The sequence below is a fragment of the Muntiacus reevesi genome, chromosome 3, assembly GCF_963930625.1.
Source record: "Muntiacus reevesi chromosome 3, mMunRee1.1, whole genome shotgun sequence".
NCBI classification, from domain to species: Eukaryota; Metazoa; Chordata; class Mammalia; order Artiodactyla; family Cervidae; genus Muntiacus; species Muntiacus reevesi.
This window is the reverse complement of record NC_089251.1, coordinates 80,817,010-80,841,857: the sequence shown is the minus strand read 5'-3', so window position 1 is coordinate 80,841,857 and position 24,848 is coordinate 80,817,010. Positions and strand designations below refer to the sequence as shown.

At 38.2% G+C, this 24,848-nt stretch overlaps 1 protein-coding gene, 1 non-coding gene and 1 pseudogene across 3 annotated transcripts in view; 1 reads left to right on the top strand and 2 right to left on the bottom strand.

Moving 5' to 3' along the window:
- MAP4K3 (mitogen-activated protein kinase kinase kinase kinase 3) overlaps positions 1-24,848 on the bottom strand; it is a 173,654-nt gene that overhangs the window by 77,122 nt on the left and 71,684 nt on the right. For both annotated transcript variants that reach the window (XM_065929388.1, XM_065929390.1), the window contains exon 3: positions 8,623-8,713. In XM_065929388.1, coding sequence (XP_065785460.1) covers positions 8,623-8,713 — 91 coding nt within the window. The remainder of the gene's footprint in view (positions 1-8,622; positions 8,714-24,848) is intronic.
- LOC136162970 (transmembrane protein 256 pseudogene) lies at positions 11,949-12,280 on the top strand (annotated as a pseudogene).
- On the bottom strand, positions 24,092-24,198 carry LOC136165635 (U6 spliceosomal RNA). Its single transcript, XR_010662640.1, has one exon. It is a non-coding gene; the product is annotated as a U6 spliceosomal RNA (small nuclear RNA).

Here is a 24,848-nt window from a genome sequence, read left to right as displayed (position 1 = left end):
CAGAGGAGCCTAGCAGGTTACAGTCCATGGGGTCACAAAGAATCAGACACGACTTAGTGACTAAACAAGAAGAAGTGAGGTTACTAATGAGCTTCAGAAGTAATTTTTCCACTGGTGACATGAATAGCACTCTAAATATACTGCTCTGAATTACCGCCTGGCACCTCTCTGCACCTATGCTTGCACAGAGAGGTATAAGACTCAGGCAAGTCCATCAACCAATATTCTTTGAAATAATGCTTAGACTATAATTCAAGACGTATGATGGAGGATTTCATAGCCTGATCCCTCTAGACTGAATCCTTTCTTTAGGACAATGGTTCTCAAAGTATGGTCTGGGGCCCTCTAAGAGTGCCAGAGATCCTTTCAGTGGGTCAGCAAGGTTAAACCCATTTTCATAACAACACTAAAAATTACTTGCCCTTTGCACTCTCTCTTGAGAATACAGTGGAGTTTTCCAGAGGCTGCAGAAGTGAGATGATGATGTCAGTCCCCTGATGGTTATTGGAATATGTCCTTATGTATTCTTATTTCAAATGCTTCTCAATTTTATTTCTAATATAGTAAGTATCAATAGATATGACTCATAGAAACCAAAGCTCTTTGGGGTACTCAATAATTTTTAAGAGTGCAGAAAAAAATGAGCTTTCAGACCAAAACGTTTTGAGAACTATGGCTTTAAAATATTTTCGCATCTGCTGCACATGAATCTGATGTAAAATTCCTGTTGCAAGTGATTATGCAAACAGGCAGCAGGGACTCCTCACATCTTACAAAAACTGGCTGAATGGTTGTTCTGGGATCTGCTTAGGATAAACAGAAATAACATGTAAACTGCTTAGTAAAGGACCTGGAATTTAATAAGTCCAATAAATGTTAAGGCATTTCTACTCTTTTTCTTATATTTCGTCTTGTTGGGCAGTTATTTATACTGCTTACATTGCTACTAGAACTCAGAGGAGGTGTAAATAGATAAAACTGCCCTTTTCTAAGAGGAAAAAAAAATAGAAGAGAGATGGGATTGATTTGATGCAACTTCTTACTAAAGTTGTGTTAATCACCACTTCCTTCTTTTAAGTGCTAATTATGTGATTAATTATCTTATATGCTTGTTGGGGACAGATGACAACAAGTTTAATGGTCTATATTTTCTAGAAATCACCTTTTCCTTTCCAAATTGGTCAATGCTGATCACTGATCTTTTGACATCTCTCCTATTTGTCAAAAGGCACTCACTGACAGTGGATGACAATTATGTCTGCTATATTTTCAGTATAGTAATGAGATATATACTTTATATAAGTCTAAAAAGGCTTAGATTCATGTAAAGTGTCTAGTGTTCTGTAGTTATCCACTCATCTATCTGTGCTTCAATTCCTTCTTAATAATGCTTTTCCTACCCTGCTACTTTGAAAACAATTCTCCTTTAGTAAAGAAAATGGATGCAGGAAATAAGTTCTCTGCTTTTTAACATATTTCAGTATTATACCATCCTCTCCTTGAAGTTGGTCTACTCCTTTGCCTACCTTGCTTAAAAGTACAATTTTCTCTTCATTCTATGTGAAATGACTTTCCAACTTACAGACTGAGGAAAAAAATTGTAATAATACATTTAATATTTTACTTTGCAAGATGTCTAAAATACTTCACCTTTATAATGCTCTATTTAGTTAACTCTGCTATTATAAAAAATGGTTGAATATTCTGAGTTTATTAGAAAAATGACTTCCATCTGTTCCATGAATGTCTCTCTTGTGATAGCGAATCTTCATTTGCTTTTGGTCATTCACCAAGCCATCTGTCTAACAGGAAAGAACTTGAATCACATTAGCCCACTTTATGCAGGCCAATAAATTATAAAATCTTTGTCCCTGGGTATTTGGGACTGAAATACAATTAATCACTGAGGTAAATATGTGTGTCTCTTAATTCCCTGACTCAACAAATCCTTAGAATTCTTCTTTCTTATTCTCTAAAATCACTGTTCTATTTGACAAGGAATAGAAAAATAAGTAGGAGGGAAATTCACTATTCTCACCTTCTAGTTCAGTGTTTACTAGAGTATATATTTCATTGAGGAGTTTATCACTTCTATCAATAAAACGCACCTTTTAAACCTTTCCACCCTAACTGAACAAATGAAGCACAACTATTTATATATTTTGCCCAAATATAACAATGTTTCAAAAGAGAAATAAAACGTGATCATGATCACCAAGGATAAACAGCTACTGAATGTCTGCTACGCACCGGCACATCAAGTTACTCCTCCCACCCCATGTGAAAAATATAAAGTTCACTAACTGCTGGGTGTTTTAATTTAGCATAACTTATCTTAATGGAAGCTGAATTTAAAATGTTTGGTTCATTTTTAAACATACACAAAAAAATGACTGCCTTCCAAAAAGGTATATGGAACCCATCCATCTGTTTCCCCTTTAACAATGAGGGGGAGCTATGTATTCAGGGGATACAAGGTGACCTACTTCTCTGTAACTCTACCTAACATGCCCCAGTTCGGCATAATATCTGACCAAGAATGGATCATAGGACAGCAGCTCTACATGAAGCATGCTCCCTCAAAATTAACTGCTGAACAGTGAAATGAGTTTTAGAAATGTCACATATTAGCCTTCTCTTGGAAATTAACAATGCCACTGATATTCAAAGGGCTCTGAGAAAACCAGTGGGGTTGGGGGGTACAGAGTACAAGAAGAAATGGAAGAAGGAGATGGAAAGCGAGGAAAAGGTGGGGAAACGAGGACGAAGAGAAGAAAAGGGGGAGGAAGGGAGACAGAAAAAGTTGGGAAGGGGAGAAGGGAGAGGAGGAGCAGGAAGGAGAACAAGCAGAGCAGAAGGGGAGAGGGAAGATAAAGAGAAAGAGGAAATACAAATTCTCTGATTTGCTTCGCCCCCAAACTATTTTTTCCATAAACCCACATATGAGTACCCCTCAAAACAAATGTTCAGTAGAAATACCCCAGCAAAACTGGTGTAAGAAAGTACCTTGTAAGGTAGTTCCATCAAACCTCTCACTTAAAGAAGACCATTAGGGACAACCTGGTGAAATTCGAATGAAGCATCTTAGTTTAACTGATAGTTTTGTATTAATGCTAATTTCTTAGCATTAATTGACTGTGCTAAGTCGCTTCAGTCGTGTCTGACTCTTTGCAACCCCGTGGACTGTAGCCTGCCAGGTTCCTCTGTCTCATTCTCCAGGTAAGAATACTGGAGTGGGTTGCCATGTCCTGCTCTAAAAAAGAGAGTAACTAGGTATAAATTAAAATGACTTAACTGTAATTTTAATTTTCATAGTATGAATATTCAAAAAGGCATTTTTAGTTAAGATTCTGTGGTTTCCCTGGCAAGTCTTCTCTCTGGCTCTAGAAAAAAAATTTCTTCCACTTTCTGTATAACTCAAGAGACTACTCAAAAAAAATTTCTTCCACTTTCTGTATAACTCAAGAGACTTTCTGTATAACTCAACTCTTTCTTTGGATTACTGTAATAAATATACTGTATAAAATTAACTGACTCCTTGTCTCAATCTCCTACACTCCAAGTCCCTCCCTCAGAGATAGAATATACTATCTCTGAGGTAAAGCCTTCCAACAAGTATGCTCTACACTTATAGCTCCTAATTAAGGCATAAAAAGTTTCTTTCTTTGCTTAAATCTCCTCAGCCTTACTTTCTGAACTACACCCTTTCCCCTTAAGCTTTAATGTGAGATTATTTGCTGTCACCTGAACACTGCATGATTTTTTCATGCATGCATTTCCTTTGTCAGAAATTATAACCTTCTATACACATGCACACACCACAGTAAATGCTTACTAACCCTTTAACACCATTTGGGAATCATATCATTCAAAGAGCTCTCTCTGATTTGCTTTGGCAAAATCAGATACTCTACAATCTTTACCACTTTGTAACTGACATCAAATGATTATTGTACCTAGCATATTGCCTGCTAAGCCCCTTCAGTCATGTCCGACTCTTTGCGACCCAATAGTCCGTAGCCTGCCAGCCTCCTCTTGTCCGTGGGATTTTTCAGGCTAGAATACTGGAGTGGGCTGTCACGCCCTTCTCAGGGGCTCTTCCTAACCCCGGGATTGGACCCCGGTCTCTCACGTCTCCTGCGCTGGCAGGCAGGTTCTTTACCACTAGCGCCACCTGGAGGGCCCCACCTAGCATATCATGTTGCAATTATTTGCTCATGCTTGTTTTTTCTATTGGCTAATAAGCTCCTTAAAGGCGAGGGCTGTTTTATCTATCTTAACATCTCCAGAAATCAATACAGCACTCCAGACATGCTAAGAAATAATATAAAAACACTTTGTAAGTGGTGGTGATTTATAAGTATATTATTACTGTAAATTAAATTATGTTCAAGTACTCTGGATTTCAAAGGTTTAAAATATCTCATCATCTAATTAAAATTGTTTTTACAATTTTGGCTCTGATCTTCCAAAGGCTTATCTTTTCAGGAGCACTTGCTGTTATTCAAAGGATATGCTGGGCTAAGGAAAGCTTAGAAACAATGTGAAGTCAAAATCATAATTTGCTTAAAAGAAGCAATAGTTAAAAGAAGCTTAAAAGAAGTTCTTCTGGGAATAAAGAATAGGCCTATAGTGATTTAAATCTGTTGTTTTATAAATATATACACAGAAATACACATATAATGTATATATATGAACCAGGACTATTTACTTTAAATTTCCAAAGAAATGTTTTATATATTCACCTCTTACTACATAGTATGCATAATTAGGCACTCAATAAACACATGCTTTAAAAAATTTTTTTTAAATTTTATATTGGAGCATAGTTAATTAGTTATGCATTAGCTTCAGGTGTAGAGCAAAGTGATTCAGCTGTACATATATATATATTTATTTAATGAACATGAATCTGAGCAAACTCTGGGAGACAGTGGATAGGGAAGCCTGGCGTGCTTTAGTCCAAGGGGTTATAAAGAATCGGACATGACTCAGTGACTGAAAAACAACAATAACAATTCTTTTTCAAATTCTTTTCCCATTTACGCTATCACGGAATACTGAGTCAAGTTCCATGTGTTTTATAGTAGGTCCTTGTTGGAATAAACACAGGCTTTTAAGGATATTGAAGAGCAAATAAGGAAGGCATCACCAAGAACATGAGGCTCCTCTTTTACAGGAGGCTCAGTCTTGAGATTTCCTTGGAAAGTGATCATAGCTCACTATGATCCTCTTATAAAACATGCTTCTGAAATTAATTATATGCTGGTCATCTATCCAGTAGATTCAAGGGTTAAGTCTAATTTTCTGGAGCGGAAATTTATTAACAAACTAAATTAGTTAAATTTCCTCAATTTTTGGCCTAAATTTGTTATACTAGGCTACAAAGGCAACAAGATAGGAGAAAGTCACTAAGAACAATATACATTTTGGAGGGCCTGTATCAAGTTCAAACAAACAAGCTCCTTGCCTTCTGTAAAATCATTCAGTAATGAGAAAGAATCCAAGAAGCCACATTTCCTTGGAGACTAAATCTGCCCTTTCTGGACTATGTAATACTTATACCTAAAAGAACGCTGGCTAGGGACCTGCAAAGCCAGGTTTAAATCCCAGTGCCACAGTGAGTAGTTGGATAACCTGAAGAAGTCATTTATCCAGCACTCCATTGTCTCATCAGTAAAAAAAAGAGTGGGCTAAAGTGACAAGACCTCAGTCCCTTCCAGCTCTGACAACCTACAAGGCTAGTGATCACTATCCTATTGTCTAAATTTGGCTGGGTCTAGACTTTAACTAGGAAAGCAGGGAAGAATTTATTGAAGAAAAGAGAAAGAGAGGATTAATTGCTATTTTATATTAATACTACCATTTGCTTTCATATTACTTTCATCAGCTATACAAGTTACAGAATAAAGCTATCTACTTAAACCAATAGTACTGGGAATCCCAGGTGTTCCAGGGGCTAGGACCTCGAGCTTCCACTGCAGTGGGCATGGGTTTGGAGCTAAGATTCCACATGCCTTGCCATGTGGCAAAAAGAACAAAAAAACACAACAAAACCCCCAAAACCTACCACCAACCAAACAACAACATATCTCCCTAAAAAATCCCAGTATTCCTATGTCAGATCATTAAACTTCAAATGAACACTGACTCACTTAAAATAATAATAATAATAACCTTAATTTTGTCTGTTTCATTATGGTTTCTGGACAGTTTTGCCCTTTGCATTCTTATATTCAGATTAAAATAAAAGTACCCTCTTTAAAAAAAATCCATCCCCATCCAGTTATACATATAACAGATATTTGCACACTTTTCTGTATGTATACTATCTTTCAATTTTAAAAGTTTACTTTTAAAAGAAGGGTAGTCAAAATATAGTCAGAATATATGTTTCCTGAAATCTAAACCGAAGTACTATTTTTGTTAGGCACAACCTCAAACTGGCTCGCTTGTAGCAAGTCTCATTCTGGTAACAAGATCAAATATTCTGCTGCTTAACCTGTGTGAGAAGGCTTCTGCCTAAGGAAGTCAGAAAGTCTAATGTCCAATTTAGTGTAACATGAGCTTGGGGGATTTTCTGGGGCAGGGCAGGGGGTAAGATGTGAAATGTTGGAAGTTTATCTGGTCAGCTCTTTTGCCAAGAAGTAGAAAGGCCAAGTCAAAAGTCATGTGGTCCATGAGAAGAGTATCACAAAAAGCTTCTGTAAATAATTTGAAATGAGACTGGGAACTAAATACTTGGTAGGAAACTCTCTCAAACACCTTATATGTAAAACTGGAAGAATATTTACCAGAGTAATATTGTTAACAGCACTGCTGAAAAAATCAAACAAGGCACTGACCTGATGGTATTTAAAAAATAGCTAATAGTAATAGCAATTGTACCAACAGTAGTGGTAACAGCAGTTAACATTTATCGAGCATGTTGTAATCATTGTTCTAAACACTTGTATTTACCAATTACCCTCATTTGCTATCACATCCTGTATCTGTTATCTACATTTTAGAGATGAGCAAACAGAGGCACAGAGTAATCAGGTAGTTTGCCATAAGTCACACAGTTAGTAAGTGATGGCGTCAGGATTCAACCAACCTGATTCCAGAATTCTAGACTCTCTAAACTAGCAACTGTACTACTGTGTACTTTAGCAAAAAGACCACCCCAAGGTTGCCATGTAAATGGGTGCAGCTATCTTGGAATAACTGGTTAGACTGTGGATGGTCCCATACTCCTAGAAGACTCGGGCCATATTTGAGAAATACTCAGTTCAATGTCTTTGGGGAAACACAGAAACTCTTAAATTGCCTATTCTTCCTTGGAGGAAGAAAACTTTGTAATACTTCTCCCAAATGAGTCTAAGCAGGGTCATTTTGTTAGAACCAACAACAGTAAAACAAATTGTTTTGAAATAATTTTAACATATTGATAGCAATCGATTCTTTGTATCATGAGTTTAAAAGATTTTAAGAGACTTCTTTGAACTGATAACAGTAACTGCCTGTGCTGGGTCTGTCCATTAAACAAAAACTGATGCAGAAACGGTTGTTAAGAGTATTGTCTGAACCACTCACCATTAAAGCAGTTTTAACTTGGCTGTTAAAGAACCCATTCAAAATGTTTAATAGTCACTGACCTGGGGGTAGTACCTGTCCCTATGTGAACTAAAGTCTCCATTAAACCCACCCTTCGACCTCAATGAAGGTGGGCAATCAAAGCTGTCCAAGAGTAGTTAGAATCAAGAAGAGTTGGTCCGGCTGGCTTTTCACAAGCTGGAAAGAAGAGAGGGCAGAACTGCCCAGTCTTTTCCATATGCTGTGCCTGCATCAGAAGAGGAGAAGTGTTTTGTACTTGGCTCATAGATGGAATGGGCACTGTAATAAGTTACATCCTTATCTTACTTACCCTACAATGTATGGGAACCAAACAGGAGTTTTTGGTTTTTTTTTTAATACCTAAGAAAACATTCTGCAATTCCCCCTTTAGGAAGGAACCTTAAAAACAATTAGGTCACAGTGTTCAACTTATAACTACATACAGAAGTGAATGAAACACAAGATTTGACCTTGAGGTCATCCCTTATGGAATATGATCTGGGAAACCCAGCCTGGTCCTGCCAACCAAAACAAGGGGTGGGAAATTAAGACTTTCTAAGTTCACTTTAGGACCTGGGAAAATAAGAGGCTAGTGAAATAATTATAATTCCTAGTCCTTTGGATAAAACAAAAGGAAGGGATGATACAGTACTCTGAAGATAGAAGCACAAAAGAAGAAAAAGGTTCTAATAAAAACAACAGATATACTTTCTAAATTCACCCAAGACTAGAAGAAAGGGGCAAAAGAATGGTTTATTTAGATCTCTACCACAGAAAGACTAACCATAGGACTTTTTGCTTGTGAAACTACATCCAGAATTCCCAAGAGTACAACAGACATATCACAGACTGTGGTACTGGTTACAGAATTAGAGAGGTCATAAAAATTCCATTCATGTGAAAATACTGTATCTCCAAAGCATGAAGAAACATACAAAACATGGTATTTGTGCTAACTTAATTTTGTTAAATGTATTAAGTGACAGAAATCATTATTGCTCGTCATAAGGGAAACAAACAATGTACCTGAGATAGCTTCCAAAATAAGCAACAATATTTGGGTGTTTACAGTCTTTCATCATAATAATTTCTTGCTGCACAACTGCAAAGTCTTCTCCTAGAATAAAAAATAAGCATGTTGAATATTTAGTAGGTAAATTTCAAAATGTCAATTTGTTTCAAAACATAATAAATTATGCTGATATGATTTTTAATGACAACTTCAGTCCTTTCTTGACAGAAAGTAAAGTACAGCGATTAAAAGTATGAACTCTGGCCCTAGACTATGTGGATTCGAATCCTAACTCTGTCCCTGACGAAGCCATGTGGACTTGGGCAAGTTACTTAATCTCTCTGTTCCAATTTCTTCCTCTGTAAAATGGGGATTAAAAAATAATAACAACCTATCTCATAGGGTTGTTGGAAGGGTTAAGTCAACTAATATATGTAAAATGCTTAGAACAGTATCTGACACAGAGAAAGCACTGATAAGCATTTACTATTATTACAATTATGCCCTGGATAGAATCATCAAGCAATTCACTAGAAATACATTACTTTTTCCCTTTATTAGCAAATAATATTTAATATAAGTTTACACAAAGAAGCAGTTCTTTTTCAAGTCAGGGGGGGAACCCTTAGACACCCGGACTATCAAACGCACCTCCACAGTTCTCTGTAGAGTCGAGAGGCCTTGAGCAGGACGGGGTTCCCAGGTGGTCCCCACACAGGCCCAGGTGTGCTGGGATGTGGAATGGGGTTGTATTTAAGCCTGGTCAGACTGTAAGCAAATAATCCCTCCCCTTCTACGCCTTTCCTCCTTGCCCAAATTCTTCGAAATAAGATCTGGCAATCCTGTAACAATGTCACACACTATGCCTCCTGAATGAACACTTATCAAGGAGAGAAAAAGAACTGCCATGAATGCAAATGTAAACCAGAGACTATGCAGAAAAAGAACATGTAGAAGTACTGACACTTAAATCAAAGCAGCTTTTTATTACTAATTCAGTTTTTAAAGCATTAAATACTATGACAAATCTGATTAAATGTATATTAGTGGCAAAGCCAAAAAGAGGCTTCCCAAACCAGTCTAAATCATAAAAGCAATGGTGTAATGAGAAGCCCTGACATTTCTGGTCTTGGCATTTTCCACCTGTAAATGTAACTGAGACCTGAAGGAGCCTAACTGTGAAACGTATGGACTCAATACCCACCTTACAGGCCCAGATACAGGGAAGAAGTAGTAGCGAAGAGACAGTATGTCAGATCTGTCATTTCTGCACTGAAATGAAAATCAAAGATCTCCAAAGGGAGAGTAGGAAATTTTTATGTCTTCAAAATTTCAAAAGAAAATCACTAAACCAGGAAGATATTCTGCTGGGTTTACTTTCCACTAGTAAGAATTCTTGATTTTCAGTATATTAAGAAAAAAAAATCCAAGATAAAAATAATGAAGCCATAATGAGATTAATACCAATTTTCAGGGATATACTAAATACTTTGAAAGCTCTAAAATTTGCTTTTTCACCTGCCTCTTGATTATCCTTTTCCCTAATCTGGTAACTGGGTTACAGGAGATCAAAGTTGAGATAAAGTGAACTCTAGGACTTTAGTTTAATGGTTAGAGGACAGCTGCTCTCTTTTGGGGGACAACCCTGAAGCTGTTAGTCATCACACAAACTCTATGGGAGCCAGAATGATACTGATCTGCAGAAAACAGCAAGAAGAAACAAAAAAAGGGGAGAAGGGGAAAAGCATGTGACAATGTAATTAAACTTGGAAATCTCATCTGCCTTGGTCATTTTCAGATATTCCTGTTCTTGATCAATAAATTTCCTGTACTGTTTAAGCCACCTTGAGCTGTAGTTTCTGTCACATCTACAAGCATCAATGCCTCAATGTCTGCGTGTCTATGTCCTCACTGGACTGTTGCGTCCTACAGAACAGGATGATGCTTTTATGATCTTTGTATCCCTAGCACCTAATATGTAATCAACAATATGCTGCTGCCTGAATGAATCCACGACAGAACATAATGCCTCTATCTGATGACTCTAAATCAGGACATCGGCTTTTGGTTTAATTTCATCCGGTTATTAGCATGTTTTATACAACTGTTTGCTTGCTACTCCTGTGCTTTTACTAAAACCCCTGAGTGACTTTAAGTTTTCAACTGTATCTTTTCCCAGGAAATGTTGATACAAAGTGCTTCCTTTTTATCCTATTAAGTCAATTCCTGTGATTAGGACAATGGCCAAATGAAATTCAACATTTTTGCGGGGTGGGGGGGGGTGGGGGGGTGGGGGGGGATGCAAAGGAAAAAAACTCAATTTTACTTTTAAAGGTAACTGAAAAAGGTAGCTTTCAGAAGGAAAAAAGAAAGCAGTTTATTACATTAATTAATCCAAAGGAGCCTAACAGACTTAAAGGAGTTTCTTCAAGGTTCAAGAGAAATATTCCAAAGAATAAATCAACAGCCCTCCCTGTCTAAATCTTAGCACACCTAACTGGATACTGCAAATTCTTTCCAATTTTTAGACATGAAAGTGAAGAATACATCTTCCAGAGGATGGCAAAAATAAAAACAAAACCTAATTGAGAAAAAGAGGTAAGCCTAGAAGTAGAGATCATGACTAAACCAAGTAAACACACCGAAAAATACAAACTAATACATGCAAAGTTCTCAGAATAAACATGACACATACTAAGTAGTAAAAAAATGTTAACTATTTAGTAGGCTGAATAACGGCTCCAAGGATAGCCAGATGCTAATCTCTGAAACCTGTGAATGCTACCATATATGGCAAAAAGGGTTTGCAAGTGTGATTAAATAAGGGATCTTGCAAGGGGGAGATTATCCTGAATTATCTGGGTGGGCCCTCTAAGTGTAATCACAAGTGTCCTTTTAACAGGAGGCAGAGGGGATCACTGCTCCATCTTGTGGCTAAGATCAAATGTAAGAGGAGGGAGAGGGAGACTGGAATGGCAATCCATTCCAGTATTCTTGCCTAAAAAATTCCCTGGACAGAGAAGACTGGCAGGCTACAGTCCAAAGGGTTGCAGAGTTGGACGCGACTGAGCGCAGCACAGAGGAAAACTTAACTATAAGAAGGCAGGGAGCAAGATGCTATGTCGCTGGCTCTAACGATGGAGGAAGAGGCCAAGAATTAACAAATGCAAGGAATGTAGCTCTAGAAGCTAGAAAAGGCAAGGAAACTTATTCTCCCTTAGAGTATTCAGAGGAAGAGCAGCCTCGTGAACACTCTGATCTGGACCCAATGAAACACACTCTGGACTTCTAAATACCAGAACATTAAGATTAAGAATAAATTTGTGGCCCATCGACAGCCATGGTCGGTCCTGGGGCTGTTTTCTGCTGCCTCGGTGTCTTGTCCGGAGCTGGGGCCTTAGGCTTGGCCTCCTATGGGGCGCACGGAGCCCAGTTTCTGGATGCCTATGGGAAGGAGCTCTTTGACAAGTCCAACAAACACCACTTCTTACACAGCCTGGCCCTGTTAGCGGTAACCCTGTGCAGAAAGCCTGGGTTACTGCTCGCTTCTGGAACTACCTTACCTACACCACTTTTTACTACCAGGCTCTGAGTGGAGACCCCAGCTTCCAGAATTTGGCTTCTGTGGGAGCGAGCCTGCTACTCTTGGGCTGGCTTGCCTTGGCTCTTTGAGCTTTCTTGTGTTTAATTTCTGTGTACTTTTTTTTTTTTAAGAATTGGAGCAGGGAAGGAATTAAAAGAGAATGGCAAAAAAAAAAAAAAAAAAGAATAAATTTGTGCTGTTTCAAGTCATCAAGTGTGGGACTTGCAAATGTAGCCACAGGAAATTAACACATGATTACTATCAACATTACTACGGTGTGACAGAGCTGACTAGCCATTCACAAAAAATCTGCACTCTCCCTTTCACGGTAGGGAAGTTACTGCTAGAAGGCAATCAGCCAGTCAAAAGACAATTCCTTGTCAACATTATGTGCCCAAGAGACTAGTTCTTGCCAATGGGATGTGGGGGGAAAAAAAATGCCCTTTTCTTGCTCTTTGTTTTCCCATTAGCAGACTACATGACACTGTGAGGTCCCAGAAAATGTGAGAAGTCTGGGTCTCTGAGTCATCATAAGAAAAATTTCATCCAACAACTTGAACATCTGCTCTAAACTATGACATAAACTTGCAATAAAAACTTCAGTTCAGTTCAGTCGCTTGACCGACTCTTTGCGACCCCATGGACTGTGGCACCCCAGGCATCCCTGTCCATCACCAACTCCCAGAGCTTACTCAAACTCGTCTATTGAGTCCGTAATGCCATCCAACCATCTCATCCTCTGTTGTCCCATTCTCCTCCTGCTTTCAATCTTTCCGAGCATTAGGGTCTTTTCAAATGAGTCAGTTCTTCACATCAGGTGGCCAATGTATTGGAGTTTCAGCTTCAACATCAGTCCTTCCAATGAATATTCAGGACTGATTTCCTTTAGGATGGACTGGTTGGATCTCCTTGTAGTCCAAGGGACTCTCAAGAGTCTTCTCCAACATCACAGTTCAAAGCATCAATTTTTCAGCACTCAGCTTTCTTTATAGTCCAATTCACATCTACACATGACTACTGGAAAAACCATAGCTTTGACTAGATGGAATGTTGTTGGCAAAGTAATGTCTCTGCTTTTTAATATGTTGTCTAGGTTGGTCATAGCTTTTCTTCCAAGGAGTAAGAGTCTTTTAATTTCATGGCTGCAGTCACCATCTGCAGTGATTCTGGAACCCAAGAAAACAAAGTCTCTCACTGTTTCCATTGTTTCTCCATCTATATGCCATGAAAAGATGGAACCGGATGCCATGATCTTTGTTTTCTGAATGGTGAGTTTTAAGCCAACCTTTTTTCACTTTCCTCTTTCACTTTAATCAAAAGGCTCTTTAGTTCTTCTTCGCTTTCTGCCATAAGGCTGGTGTCATCTGCATATCTGAAGTTACCGATATTTCTCCAGGCAATCTTGATTCCAGCTTGTGCTTCATCTAGTCTGGAGTTTCACATGATGTATTCTGCATATAAGTTAAATAAGCAGGGTGACAATATACAGCCTTGACGTACTCCTTTCCCGATATGGAACCAGTCTGCTGTTCCATGTCCAGTTTTAACTGTTGCTTCCTGACAGATTTCTCAGGAGGCAGGTCAGGTGGTCTGGTATTCCCATCTCTAAGAATTTTCCACAGTTTGTTGCGATCCACATAGTCAAAGGCTTTGGTATAGTCAATAAAGCAGAAACAGAAGTTTTTCTGGAATTCTCTTGCTTTTTTGATGCCAACAAATGTTGGCAATTTGATCTCTGGTTCCTCTGCCTTTTCTAAATCCACCTTGAACATCTGGAAGTTCACGGTTCACATACTGTTGAAGCCTGGCTTGGAGAACTTTGAGCATTACTTTGCTAGTGTGTGAGATGAGTGCAATTGTGTGGTAGTCTGAACATTCTTTGGCATTGTCTTTCTTAGGGACTGGAATGAAAACTGACCTTTTCCAGTCCTGCGGCCACTGCTGAGTTTTCCAAATTTGCTGGCATATTGAGTGTAGCACTTTCATAGCATCATCTTTTAGGATCTGAAATAGCTCAACTGGAATTCCATCACCTCCACTAGCTTTGTTCGTAGTGATGCTTCCTAAGGCCCACTTGACTTCACATTCCAGGATGTCTGGCTCTAGGTGAGTGATCACACCATCATGGTTATCTGGGTCATGAAGATCTTTTTTGTATAGTTCTTCCATGTATTCTTGCCACCTCTTCTTAATGTCTTCTGCTTCTGTTAGGTCCATACCATTTCTGTCTTTTATTGTGCCCATCTTTGCAGGAAATGTTCTGTTGGTATCTCTAATTTTCTTGAAGAGATCTCTAGTATTTCCCATTTTATTGTTTTCCTCTATTCCTTTGCAATTATCACTGAGGAAGGCTTTCTTATCTTTCCTTGCTATTCTTTGGAACTCTGCATTCAAATGGGTATACCTTTCCTTTTCTCCTTTGCCTTTCACTTCTCTTTTTTCTCAGCTATTTGTAAGGCCTCCTCAGATAACCATTTTGCATTTCTTTTCCTTGAGGATGGTCTTGATCACTGCCTCTTGTACAATGTCACGAATCTCTGTCCATAGTTCTTCAGGCACTCTATCAGATCTAATCCCTTGAATCTATTTCTCACTTCCACTGTATAATCGTAAGGTATTTGATTTAAGTCACACCCAAATGGTCTAGTGGTTTTCCCTATTTTCTTCAATTTAAGTCTGCATTTGGCAATAAGGAATTCATGATCTGAGCCACAATCAGCTCCTGGTCTTGTTTTTGCTGACTGTATAGAGCTTCTCCATCTTTGGCTGCAAAGAAAATAATCAATCTGATTTCTGTATAGACGATCTGGTGATGTCCATGAGTAGAGTCTTCTCTTGTGATGTTGGAAGAGGGTGTTTGCTATGACCACTGCATTCTCTTGGCAAAACTCTGTTAGCCTTTGACTTGTTTTATTTTGTACTCCAAGGCCAAATTTGCCTGTTACTCCAGGTAGCTCTTGACTTCCTACTTTTGCACTCCAGTCCCCTATAATGAAGAGGACATCTTTTTTTGTGTGTTAAATCTAGAAGGTCTTCATAGAACCATTCAGCTTCTTCAGCAGTACTGGTTGGGGCATAGACTTGGATTACTCAATAACTGAATGGTTTGCCTTGGAAACAAACAGAGATCATTCTGTCATTTTTGAGATGCATCCAAGTACTGCATTTTGGATTCTTCTGTTTACTATGATGGCTACTCCATTTCTTCTAAAGGATTCTTGCCTACAGTAGTAGATATAATGGTCATCTTGTTAAATTCACCCATTCCAGTCCATTTTAGTTTCCTAAAATGTTGATGTTCATTTTTGCTAGCTCCGTTTGACTACTTCCAATTTGCCTTGATTCATGGACCTAACATTACAGGTTCCAATACAATATTGCTCTTTACAGCATCAGACGTTACTTCCATCACCAGTCACATCCACAACTGGGTGTTGTTTTTGCTTTGGCTCCGTCTCTTCATTCTTTCTAGAGTTATTTCTCCACTGATCTCCCATGGCAACTGGGTACCTACCGACTTGGGGAGTTCATCTTTCAGTGTCCTATCTTTTTGCCTTTTCATTCTGTTCATGGGGATTCTCAAGGCAAGAATACTGAAGTGGTTTGCCATTCCCTTCTTCAGTGGACCACGTGTTGTGAGAACTCTCCACCATGACCCGTCCATCTTGGGTGGCCCTACACAGCATAGCTCCTAGTTTCATTGAGTTAGAGAAGGCTGTGGTCCATGTGATCAGTTTGGTCAGTTTTCTGTGACTGTGGTTTTCATTCTGTTCCCCCTCTGATGGATAAGGATAAGAGACTGATGGAAGCTTCCTGATGGGAGAGACTGACTAGGGGGAAACTGGGTCTTGTTCTGATGGGCAGTAAATCTTTAATCCAATTTTCTGTTGATGGGCGGGGCTGTGTTCCCTTTCTGTTATTTGACCTGAGGTCAAACTACGGTGAACATAATGAAGATAATGAAAACTTATTATGCTCTAGTTTAGTTATCACAACAGTTAGCATTATCCTAAAGTGATGTAATTACCAACCATTTATGAAAAAGGTTGTCCAAACTGTAGGAGGTTTTCCAAACTGTTAATTCACAAATGTTTTAGTGGATTAACAAATATAACACTCAATCCTTTTAACAGACAGAGGACAGATAAAATGAATAAGATTACAGACATTTGTATTTGCTTCATTGTTTTTTACATTTTTAATTTAATGCTTTCCTATAAAAAGCTATTCAAATATGTGAGAGCTATAAGACCTACTCTTATTATTAACATAAGCACTTTGTCTTAATAAGCTATCCATTCACATTTTCAAAAAATAGGCAAAACATTCAGTAAAGCAAATAAAATTCCACAAACACTGTTGCTAGATAAATATGGTGATGCTGTCAAAAGAGAACTACTGGCAGGGTAGCACTACCATTGTGGTCTTTTTAACCGTATTTTTATGTGTATCTGCACAATGAGTGGAAGGAGAGGTTATAATAAAAACAGGCAAATGTACGGATTACCTGTATTGGGAGGTGAACCAACAGACAAGTCTTTAGGAAACCAAGTCTGGGTCTACTTGTAAACTGTGTCCTCTGTTTCCCTAGTTCTTTCCTTATGAATTGAGGGTGCTCGATTACCTTTTGTTTTTTGTTTCTTATTTTGATTCTTTGTTTTTTAAATTTTCCTTGGGTCATCTTTAGGCGTCTCTTCTAAGTGTTTAACATGTTCACGTCTCTCAGAAGCTGACATGTTTCTCTAGAAGTACGACAAATGTCATGATAATGAAATAATTCTTTGCAGCATCAAAAGTTAATTAACATGGTGACTAACAATAAGAGCAGATTAGAATTTAAAACATTTAATTATAACTTTTAAAGAGTTAAAAGCAAGTTATTTTGTTATAGATCTGATTTACCTTAGTGTGTGAGCATGTAAAGAAATATGTTTATGAGCATGTATTTGTGTATATATATTATTTGTGAAAATATCTAATGCTTTCATTTGGGTGAAGATGAATAGTTATTCTTAGGACATTTTGTGTTGAGAAGACATTCAACAATCACCATACACAGAGAAGCTAATATGACATAAAAGAGAACATACTAAAGAACATGGATAGAGTTCTAGAAATGAACAAAACTTTCCTTGACTTTAAGAAACTCACAGGGGATAAAAAATGCTGCACAATCATAACTATAATACCTTAGAGTCAAATAACTCTTAAATAACTCCCCCCCCCCGCCTTTTTTTTAAGTTATTCAATAGATCTTTACTAACAACTACAATCTGCTAGCAATGGGATGGCACCAGTTAAAAAAAAATACAAACAAAAATCCCTGACATTGTAGAGCTTATCTTCTAATGTAAGTAGACAGGTAACAGACAAAATAAATCAGCAAAATTATATAGTATATTAGAAAGCAATGAGTACTAAGGTGAAAAATGAAGCAAAGGAGGGAATAGGGATTTGGCAGGAATGGCTAAAGAGAGTGGGTGAGAAAGAAGATATTTGACTAAAGACACAAAAGGGAAGGCAGCCCCTGAAAAGGGTCAAACTGCACGGCTTCCTGGAACAGGAGGCAGGCTGCTGTGCTTGGTGTGGAGTGAGCTAAGAGAGAGAGCAGAAGATGAGGGTGATGAGGGGGTGTATCATATGTGAGCACTTTGTCTTGTACCCTGAGACAGGAATCTGCAAAGACCTGACATGCTAACACTGACTGCTGGGTGGAAAACAAAAGCAGCAATGGTGGGAGCAGGGAAATCACTCAGAAGGTTATGCATCAATCCCTGGAGATGTGTGCTGGCCTGCACCAGGGTTGGAGCAGGGATGATGGTAAGATGTGATCACCAACTTGATCTGTTTTAAAGATAGGGCCAGCTGGTTCAGTCTGACTGGAAGCAGAGTATGAGAAAATGAGATGAGTTAAATACCACTTTCAAACGTATGGTCTGAGCAACTGGAAAGATGGAGTTGCCATTAACTGAAATGGACTGACTCCCTTATTTCTGTAACATTAAATCTATGCTTTCCTGCTGAACTCACCATGTCTAGCACATGGTCAAGATTAAGGACAAGTATTTTGGAATCAAAATATTGAACTATGAAACTTGGTTTTACGAAGTTCTGGTTGTATGATCTTAAGCAAATTCATTCATATTCACATTCTCTGAGCTCAGGTTCCTCATTATGAAATGGAGATAACATTGTCTCCCTCTGAAGGTTACTGCAAAGATTAACTGAAAGAAGTAGCTAGAACAAGGTCTCACACATGTTTAATAACTATTACCTTTATTACTGTCACCCAGTATAGTTTGTTATTTGTACTCCTACTTCCATTTCTCCCACGAATCCCCCATTTACTGTGCTTCAGCCGCACTGGCTCCCGTGCGCTTCCCTGGATACCACACACAGCTCCTGACTCAGAGAGAGCCTGTGGACTTTCTATTCAGCTGCCTGCAATGTTCTTTTCTGCGCAGCTGCCTTGAGTTCTCATTTCCTCTAGGGCTCTACCCAACTGTTCCTCTAAGATGAGACCTTCTCTGATAACCCCATATAAGATAGCAACTCATGACTACAACGCTACAACGCCCTCACTCCGCTTTACTCTGCTCCACAGCGCTTAGCACATCTACTGCACTCTCTGTTTATTATTCTGTCTCCTAACACATAATAGGGGAATTCAGTCTGAAGGCAGTCTGAAGGACTTAATGAATTATTCTAGAAGTACTAAGCAATTGAAACCCAGAAGTGAAAAAATAAGGTACTATGAATAGTGGAAATATAAAGTTCTCACTATTTGCAATATATACGATTGTGTTCTTGGAAAGCAAGAAAACAAAAATCAACTGAAAAAACAACCAGAAACAACAACAACAAAAAATCAAGTCAACAAGTTAGAATATATACATCAAATTAAATTACGTATCTAAAGATAAGCTTTAAAATGTGTAGGCTACATTTAAATAAAGTATTTGTAAGTATTTTTGGAGTTAAAAGATATGCAAAAAAATGGACAAACATTTCACTTATGAACAAAATAATTTACTATGGTAAAGATGGCAACTGTCTCATGAATTTATCTCTGAATTAACGTAATTCCAATCAAAATACCAACTGAATCTTCCTTTGAACATAAAAAAATTATAACTAAATTCATCTGGAAAAAATAGACACGAGGGAATGATTCTGTAGTAGGCATTATTTTTAAATGAGTAGCTCTTATTTAAAAATTGATACACCCAGAAGAATTCTCATCTTTTTGATTCTTTGTCTATTTTGGATCATGTTAAATGTCCTGTGACCAGAGAGACAGGGGAAAGAAATAAAAAGCGTTCAAATTGGAAAGGAAGAGGTAAAACTGTCTTTGCAGATAAGATGATCTTCTATGTAGAAAATTATAATAATTCCACAGGAAAACTATCAGAATAAATCAATTCACTAAAGCTTTAGGATACAAAATCAACATACCCAAGCAATGAACAATCAGAAAAGGAAATGAAGAAGATCTCAATTACAATCTCATGAAAAAAAGAGTAAAATATTTAGGAATAAACTTAATCAAGAAGATGAAAGACTTGCATACTTAAAATTACAAAGCATTGCTGAAATAAATTAAAGACATAAATAAATGGAGACACCCCATATTCATGGATTAAAAGACTTAATATTGTTACAGTGTCCATAACTACCCAAGATGATCTACAAATTCAGTGCAATCCCAATAAAAATCCCAATGGCAGTTTTGAAAAAACAGAATTAGAAAAAACAACCCTAAAAGTCATATGAAACCATTATGAAGGACCTTGATTATCCAAAACAAGATACAAAGTTACAGTAATCAAAAGCGTTCAGTACTGGCATAAAGACAGACCATCTAGACCAAAGGAAGAGAATGGAGAACCCAGAAAAAACCCATATACATATGATCAATAGATTTTGAACAAAGGTGCCAAGACTAAAGAATAGGGAAAGACCAGTCCCTACAACAACTGGTGATGGGAACAACAGATATCCATATACAGAAAAGTGACATTAGATCTGTCTCTTATACCATGCACAAAAATCAACTGAAAATGGATTAAAGACTTAAACCCAAGACCAGAAACAATAAACTGCTAAAAGAAAACATACAGGGAAAACATCTTTAACACTGGTCTTAGAAATGACTTCTTGGATATGATATGAAAAGAACAAGGAACAAAAGGAAAAATAGACAAGTGCAACTGTATTAAACTAGAAAGCTGTTGCAGGGCAAAAAAGGAACCTAAAGAACAAGGAAATATTTGCAAACCATATATATGATGAGATTAGTATCCAAAATATCTAAGTAACTCCTACAACTCAATAGCAAAAATAAACAAAAAACCCCAACAAAACAAAAACCCTTATTAAAAAATGGGCAAAGGGCTTCAATAGATAATTCTCCAAAGAAGACATTACAAAGAGCCCAGAAGTATATGAAAACTTGTTCAACATCACTAATCAGAAGGAAAATGCAAATCCACATTTGCAAATCCACAAATGCAAAGCCACAATGAGGTATTAACTCACACCTCTTAGGACAGCAACTACAAAAAATAGTGAAAATAACAAGTGCTGACAAGGATGTGAAGAAATCGGACCACGTGTACACTCTTGGTGGAAATGCAAAATGATGCAGCTGCTATGGAAAACAGAATGGAGGTTGATCAAAAAATTAAAGATAGGACCATCATCTGATCCAGCAATACCACTTTTGGGTATTTAACCAAAAGAATTAAAATCAGGGTTTTGAAGATGTATCAGCACTCCCATGGTCACTCCCATGGTCCAGTGATGCATGAACAGACGAAGAAAATGTGATGCGTACACACACACAAACGCGCGCACACACACACAATGGAACACTATTCAACCACAAAAAGAAGGAAATTCTGGCATACACAACAACACTGATAAACTTTGAGGATGGACCCGGGGGACATGCTGAGTGAAATAAGTCAGTCACAGAAAGATAAATACTACATAATTCCACTTATAAGGTATCTACAGTAGTAAACTTATGGAAACAGAAAAAATATGGGGGTTGCCAGGATCTGGAGGCTGAGTGGGGTGGGAGTGGTGAGGAAGTGCTGTTCAATAGATTTAGAGTTTCAATCATGTTGGAGATCCTCTATACAGCCTAAGTTTACAGTTAGCAATACTGCTATAACTGTATTGCATGATATACTCAACAGCATATCATGTTATTGATACGCCTGATACACTGAAACATTTATTTAGAGGGTAGACCTAATGTTATTTTTTTTACATAAAAACACACAGACACACACACAGTGTCCTATGGCCAAAGGAAAAAATTTAAACTATGGGAATAAGTAAGGTTTCTCACACCCACGATACGGGTACTCACAAGTCTTCCTTCTATTTTAAACACAGAGAAATGGTAATATTTATCTATCCTATTGTGTAAAAGTATTTTAATTATAAGATCAGTTTTAATTTATCTTTTAATATGATAATTGGTCCATAGGGTCGCAAAGAGTCAGATATGACTGAAGTGACTGAGCACATGCCATTCAAAGCACACAATTTATAAACCCCATTTCATACTACAGAAACAATAAGTGGAAGCAACAATTTCAGTAAAACCATGGCTCACAACCCAGAGCTGTTGTGATTCCCTTAAATAAGCTGCCAATTATTATCACAAATTACCAGAATAACAGGAAATTCAATTACTATCTTAAGAGCACATGAGATCTAACAACTTGGTTTTAAAAAGATAAAATTGGCTTTAAGTAATAATGACATACTATTGTAAGATATTTTTTGTAAAACCACAAAGCCAGTACCTAAATTTTGGTTTTTGGAGAAATAGTCAAATTATAAGTGATAATAAACTGTGGAAAATTCTGAAAGAGAAGGGAATACCAGACCACCTGAGCTGCCTCTTGAGAAACCTGTATGCAGGTCAGGAAGCAACAGTAAGAACTGGACATGGAAAAACAGACTGGTTCCAAACAGGAAAAGGAGTACGTCAAGGCTGTATAACTTATATGCAGAGTACAGCATGAGAAACGCTGGGCTGGAAGAAGCACAAGCTGGAATCAAGATTGCCGGGAGAAATATCAATAACCTTAGATATACAGATGACACCACACTTATGGCAGAAAGTGAAGAAGAACTAAAGAGCCTCTTGAAGATAGTGAGGGAGAGTGAAAAAGTTGGCTTAAAGCTCAACATTCAGAAACTAAGATCATGGCATCTGGTCCCATCACTTCATGGCAAATAGATGGGGAAACAGTGTCAGACTATTTTTGTGGACTCCAAAATCACTGCAGGTGGTGATTGCAGCCATGAAATTAAAAGACACTTACACCTTGGAAGGAAAGTTACGACCAACCTAGATAGCATATTAAAAAGCAGAGACATTATATTGCCAACAAAGGTCCGTCTAGTCAAGGTTATGGTTTTTCCAGTGGTCATGTATGGATGTGAGAGTTGGACTGTGAAGAAAGCTGAGTGCTGAAGAATTGATGCCATTGAACTGTGGTGTTGGAGAAAACTCTTGAGAGTCCCTTGGACTGCAAGGAGATCCAACCAGTCCACCTTAAAGGAGATCCATCCTGGGTGTTCATTGGAAGGACTGATGTGGAAGTTGAAACTCCAATACTTTGGCCACCTCATGCTAAGAGTTGACTCATTGGAAAAGACCCTGACACTGGGAGGGATTGGGGGAAGGAGGAGAAGGGGACGACAGAGGATGAGATGGTTGGATGGCATCACCGACTCAATGGACATGAGTCTGGGTAGGCTGGTGATGGACAGGGAGGCCTGGCGTGCTGCAATTCATGGGGTTGCAAAGAGTCGGACACGACTGAGTGACTGAACTGAACTGAACTGAAGGAATACAAGGGTAAAACTTCTATCTCTACTACACTTACCAATGAGAACCACAGTCTATTATTCATGGAGAGTTCTAATTTTGAGATGCTTCAAGCTCTCAGACATTCTGGTTTTCTCTCACAAGACTTGATTTTAAATAAGTTTTTAGTGGCTCTTGATCTAGTCTTGAGGCCATGAAGGCATAAACCACAATCAAATAAAAGTAACTAAGCTATCATTCCCGAAAAGCAAAAAAGTATGGCAAATCTATTCTCCCCACAAACTCAATTTTGACTTACATCTGCCTCTAATGTTAACATAGACAGTACCTCTTCCTTATCCTTTGTCTTATCAGTCACATTTTAAGTCTCATTCTTTCACCCTAAAATCCTGCCCATCCCTGCCTACCATGCTACTCAAGTGTGGATGTTTTAATAGGAATAGTTCTTCTTACCAGGGGAGTCTCCCTTCTCCATCTATCCTGTGTATACTGACCACATCACTAACCTATTTTTAAAAAATCCCATCATCCACAGGGTAGAGTCTAAAACTCTGTGCTATAACATTTATGGTTCTCCATAAACTATAATCAATCTGCTCTTCACATCTTTTTTAATTTTTTTTAATTTTTATTAGTTGGAGGCTAATTACTTCACAACATTTCAGTGGTTTTTGTCATACATTGACATGAATCAGCCATGGATTTACATGTATTCCCCATCCCGATCCCCCCTCCCACCTCCCTCTCCACCCGATTCCTCTGGGTCTTCCCAGTGCACCAGGCCCGAGCACTTGTCTCATGCATCCAACCTGGGCTGGTGACCTGTTTCACTACAGATAATATACATGCTGTTCTCTCGAAATATCCCACCCTTGCCTTCTCCCTCAGAGTCCAAAAGTCTGTTCTGTATATCTGTGTCTCTTTTTCTGTTTTGCATATAGGGTTATCGTTACCATCTTTCTAAATTCCATATACATGTGTTAGTATGCTGTAATGCTCTTTATCTTTCTGGCTTGCTTCACTCTGTATAATGGGCTCCAGTTTCAAAAATATGGAACGCTTCACAAATTTGTGTGTCATCTTTGTGCAGGGGCCATGCTAATCTTCTCTGTATCGTCCCAATTTTAGTATATGTGCTGCCGAAGCAAGCACTGCTCTTCACATCTTATTTCCTTCTATATTTCCTATTTATTTCCCACTATGACAGAGCATAGTCACTAGTGTTAGTCACTCAGTTGTGTCTGACTCTTTGTGACCCCGTGGACCATAGCCTGCCAGGCTCCTTTGTCCATGGAATTCTCTAGACAAGATACTGGAGTGGGCAGCCATCCCCTTCTACAGGGAATCTTCCTAACCCAGGGATTGAACCTAGGGGTCCTGCACTGCAGGCAGATTCTTTACTATCTGAGCCACTGGGGAATCCACCAGAGCATACCGCTATAGTTAAATCAAATGACAATTTTCCAAACAGGCCTAGTAAGTCAATACCACCTCTGCTTTCACATTATCCTTATATGAAATACTCTCCATTCTCTCATACTGCCAACAAAATCCCAGCCAGCCTTAAAGACTCAACTTAACTGTTCTTTTCTAAATTACCCTATGTGAAATGACTCTCACAACCTCTCTGGACTCACCAAGTGAATCAGGAGATATTAGCTCCTCTGTTCTATCAGTATTCTTTCACACAGCATCTTGCCTAAACAGGCCCAATCTAGAGTATTTCACGAGAAAACAGCAAAAGCCAGCTACTCACAGACCTGTGAATGGATAACATTTTTCTAGCCACAGCCAGCACCATT